The 4,790-nt window shown below is 34.0% G+C and overlaps 1 protein-coding gene across 2 annotated transcripts in view; it reads right to left on the bottom strand.

Moving 5' to 3' along the window:
* Positions 1-259: 259 nt before the first annotated feature.
* The window catches only part of LOC144959176 (sodium- and chloride-dependent glycine transporter 1-like), a 38,349-nt gene continuing 33,818 nt past the window's right edge, over positions 260-4,790 (bottom strand). For both annotated transcript variants that reach the window (XM_078891710.1, XM_078891709.1), the window contains 2 exons: positions 4,498-4,653; positions 260-2,731 (listed from right to left, as the gene is read on the bottom strand). In XM_078891710.1, the coding sequence (XP_078747836.1) occupies positions 2,414-2,731; positions 4,498-4,653 (474 nt within the window). In that variant the 3' untranslated portion in view covers positions 260-2,413. The remainder of the gene's footprint in view (positions 2,732-4,497; positions 4,654-4,790) is intronic.

The following is a 4,790-nucleotide window of genomic DNA, read 5'->3' as shown; positions in this document are numbered from 1 at the left end:
TTATATAAAGGCTTTGAGAAATAAAAATCAATCATTTAAGTATAGAGAATACAAACTACAAACATAAATATCTACATTATAAAACCAGATTCCAGGATCTCATTACAGAGAGAATGTGCCAAATATTCCTCCGTCATCAATTTAGTTTTTATGTAATATATAAATGTTTTCATTGGTAAAAGTTATATTAATCTGCTGAAGCTGTGGGCGTACGAAATATTTAGTCGTCGATCTGTTTTTTTTTAGTAATGTATTTATGTTTTGATTGTTTTGGGGGTTGTTTTTGGTTGTTTTGTTTGTTTTGTTTTTCTTTTTTTTTTTTTTGGGGGGGGGGTTGTTTTTTATTTGTTGTTGTGGCCGAAGAAGGGTTTTGAGCCGAAACAGCCCGTGTTTGGTATTTTGTTCTTTTTTGAGGCTGTTATATTGTGTACTTGAGTAAGACACTTTACACACACTACCCCAATCAGGTGGGTGGCTTGGGGTTTTTTTTTAAAGGGTTTTACGGCGCTTGCAACACATTTAGGTCATATAAGAAGAAAATGGAATAGTCAAAAATATTCTAGATTTACAATCAAAGCACCTAAGAAAAAGTAAATTAAGGGGAATTGGTTCAAATAGAGAACAAATGTAGATTCCAAGAGCATACCATCAATGTACTAAGTTTGAGATCACCTTAAAGTCTCATCCAAATATCAGCACAGGATCCCACTAAGAGGACCTAACACACTCAAATGTTTACAGAATATATAACTAAAAATACATAACAGAGAGATAATTTACAAGGAAAAAATATAATCTCTCAAAACTATAACTATACATGTGACTGTTTCCCTGAGTCAAGGACTCTAGCGATGGCTGGGACAAAACTATGAAACCCCATTCCAAATCAAAGACATAAAGCAACTCGGATAACAGATATAAGGGGATAGATGACGCAGCGTGACCTCCACTCAGGTGTGGATGAGTACCTGGTTACAGGCAGTGACGGATATTTCAGGTGTGTAAGTACAAAAAGGACTCATTACTGTATGAATAGAAATATGGTTCCATATGCCTTGCTAGGGGAATAATTGAAACTTTCTTAGGCGCACTGATCATGGTTAATACATAGAAATGAGCTGTATAAAAATTCATGTTTTTAAAAATGTATTTATATTTCTTACCATTTTACAATCAATTTACTTTTTTTTTTTAAGTAGCTGCTTCACCCCGACTAAAACAGGCTTGGGGTAGTGGGTTACAGTCAAGTTACTTTAGTCTTTTTGATATAAAATATTTTTTGTAACCGTTTTCTTAAGCTATGAGTTAAAAAAACAAATACAGCCACAGCTGAATTGTTTGTTTTGGTTTTTATTAAGGGTTTTACGGCGCTTGCAACACATTTAGGTCATATCAGCGCCAGTAAAAATGAAGAAATTGGGATAGTAAAAAGTTATAGAATTACAATTAAAGTACCCAAGAGAAAGCAAGACAAAGGGGAACTGGGAACAAATAGGGATCAGATGTAGATTCCAAGAGCATACCATCAATGTACTTAGTTTGAGATCACCTTAAGTCTCATCCAGACACAAGGACAAAATCCAACAGAGAGGAATACACTCAAATGCTTAGATTATACATTCAAAATAACAAATATAATAATACATAACAGAGAGATGATTCAAAAGGAAAGAAATATCATCTCCCAAAACAATAACTATGCATTTGACTGTTTCAATCCCAGCTAAGAATCGAGCCAGGGCCAGTACAAAACCAAGTAATCTCATTCCAAGATAAAGACAGAAAGCATGTTGGAAAACAGATATAATGGGATAGAAGACACAGTATGTACCTCCCTGCCCACTATGGGAGGTCAGGAACCCCACCCAGACAGCCGAATTAAAAAATAATATGTTAGAATAAATGACCTTATCAGCAGAACCTGTTCATTTTATGCGCACTTATTTGAAGGTCTGATAACCCAAATTGTTATGGGCTCATTGTTGCAATGGAAATACTCTCAAACGAACACAAAATATTGTCGATTAAAACAATTTCAACCCTCTCCTTACCACCTACAACAAAATCGTCACATTTGTTACAACACAATACATATTTTTTCTTATTCATATTTATTTTGCACATCACAATGATCTTTGTTTAATTGATAAGAACATAAAGTTGTTTTGTAGAGAGATTGTTTGAGTTTAAAAAATCAATTATTCCGCTGGGTAAGCCTGCCATTTTGGTAAGATACTGATAAATGGTCGGTAAGGAGAGAGTTTAAATAAAAACCATAATTGCATCCGTTAACAGAACTGCAAATATGTGCACGTTGTGTTCATTAATTTTCAACATCCTCATCTCTGGCATGATTTCATAGGATAATTTTCTGATCTGAAAATTTTTTACAAATTATTTTTTTTAATACAAACTATAAGGAAGTCATATAATCGGCTTGATGAGCAGCAGCAGCTGTGTCATAAGATGGAGGATCTCGTTCAAAACTGGGGTTGTCGTAAGGTGTTGGTGGCGACTGATTATGCTGAGGTTGTGTGGTTCCAAACTTATCCTGTTGACTTTCCAAGTCTCTTTTTGTATGATCGTGATTGCCTTTATTACCATCACCTGCGTTTGATTGCGGAGAGACATTGCCCTGAACCGCCAATAACCTCTGGTATCGAGGAATAGTTCTATCTTCAGGCTTGGCAGGTCCCCATTCAATTGTGGGTTGGCTGAGATCAAATAAGAGCTGTGGAAGAGATAAGAATGATAAGAGCAATATGCACTTGGTCTTCAAAGATAAAAAGAGTTTTGGCTCTGAAAAACCAACACACACCTACAACCCAAAGAAAAACTCATCAAAGGATGACAGACAGAACTTATAAATACAATTTTTTTTTTAAATTAAGATAAATTATACATAATTTTAAAAGAGATGGATAGATGGGCGGATGGATGGACGGATGGATGAATGGATTCATTATTAGATAGATGATTGGATGGATGAATGAATTATTGGATGAAAGGATGCATGGATGGATGGATGGATAATTGGATGAAAGGATGCATGGATGGACGGATGATTGGATGGATGGACAGAAAGATAGATAGATAGGTAGACAGATAGATAGATAGATAGATAGATAGATAGATAGATAGATAGATAGATAGATAGATAGATAGATAGAAAGAGAGATAGATCTAGATCTAGATATAGATAGATAGATAGATAGATAGATAGATAGATAGATAGATAGATAGATAGATAGACAGACAGACAGACAGACAGACAGACAGACAGACAGACAGACAGACAGACAGACAGACAGATAAATTCAACAAAGATCTATAGTACAACTGAACATCATAACATTCTACAAAATGATATATTTTCACTTTTCAAATGGTCTATAACATGGCATTTGGATTTTAATGTTTCGAAATGTAAAGTATTACATATAGGAAAAAATAATCCGTGTCATAATTATTTTACCGATACTTCTATGTCAAATCTACTTTCCGTTGTGCCTTATGAAAAGGATGTGGGAGTTACTTTTGATTCACTTTTGAATTGTGATGTACATATTGATCATTGTGTAAGCCGTGCAAACAGAATGATGGGAATAATATATAGAACCTTTATAAGTCTTGATAAAACCATATTTTTATATTTGTATAAATCACTCGTTCGACCAATTCTAGAATACGGAAATTGCATATATAAAAGACAATCTATTAGTATTGAAAGTGTGCAGAGGAGAGCTACCAAAAAGATTTATGCAATACAGTATTTATCTTATAAGGAAAAGTTAGAATTTATTGACTTACCAAGTTTGAAATATAGAAGAATTCGTGGGGATTTAATTCCGGTTTATAGATTGGTACATGGTCTGGACAGGATAGACTTTTCTGATTTTTTTTCATATTCTAAAATTACTTTTAATAGAGGGGACAAGGTTAAGATTTTTGTCTCTAGATGCAAAACAAACATAAGACAAAACTGGTTCGGTATTCGTATTGTCCAGTAAAGGAACAATTTGAAATTTGAAACAAAGAATGCAAAATCTATAAATTATTTCAAGGTGTTAGTAGACAGGGAATTATATGATGGGAGATTTATATATGACGAATAATACTGTTTTGTACTACTGTTGACATGGCTTGCAATCTTGTATGTATATATTATGCATTGATATATTATTATGGTTATCTTCTATATGCGTGTGTGTGTGTGTGTGTGTGTGTGTGTGTGTGTTTGTGTGTGTGTGCTTTGGATGTCACGGTTAAAGATATATGTTTGTACAGCACATTTACATGAATACATTTAAGATGAAATACTATCTTTACCAGAGTATCATTATTGTAATCTTTAATCAATAGATTCATGGCATTACTATTAATATTAAGTGCATTCAAGGGCTTTTATCCTATTTTGCCCTATACCATATGTTATGTTAAGCCCTCAAATTTCTTCCACCAAAAACGTCCACAAGGAAAGTACAAAAATATACTCACCTTGCCCCCGCCTCTGATGCAGAAGCCAACCAAGTACCAGAGAGGAATCCACATCATGATGAAAGCAACAATCAACCAGCCCAAGGCTTCTGACCATTCTGGGTAGTGTTTACCAATGATTGGCTCGTACTCCACGCAATCATAGATGATAATGGCCTGAAGAATACCAGTAAGTTTGCTTTTTAAAGACATTCTTATAATAAGTTTTATCTATCAATTGCTCTATATGGTAGTCTTTATTGGCTATAAATTATCTATTAGTTATCCATTGACTATAACTGCTTTATAATGAT

The sequence above is a fragment of the Berghia stephanieae genome, chromosome 13 (genome assembly GCF_034508935.2).
Source record: "Berghia stephanieae isolate SIO BIC M18660-M18661 chromosome 13, UCSD_Bste_1.3, whole genome shotgun sequence".
NCBI classification, from domain to species: Eukaryota; Metazoa; Mollusca; class Gastropoda; order Nudibranchia; family Aeolidiidae; genus Berghia; species Berghia stephanieae.
This window is presented reverse-complemented; position numbering and strand designations above follow the sequence as displayed.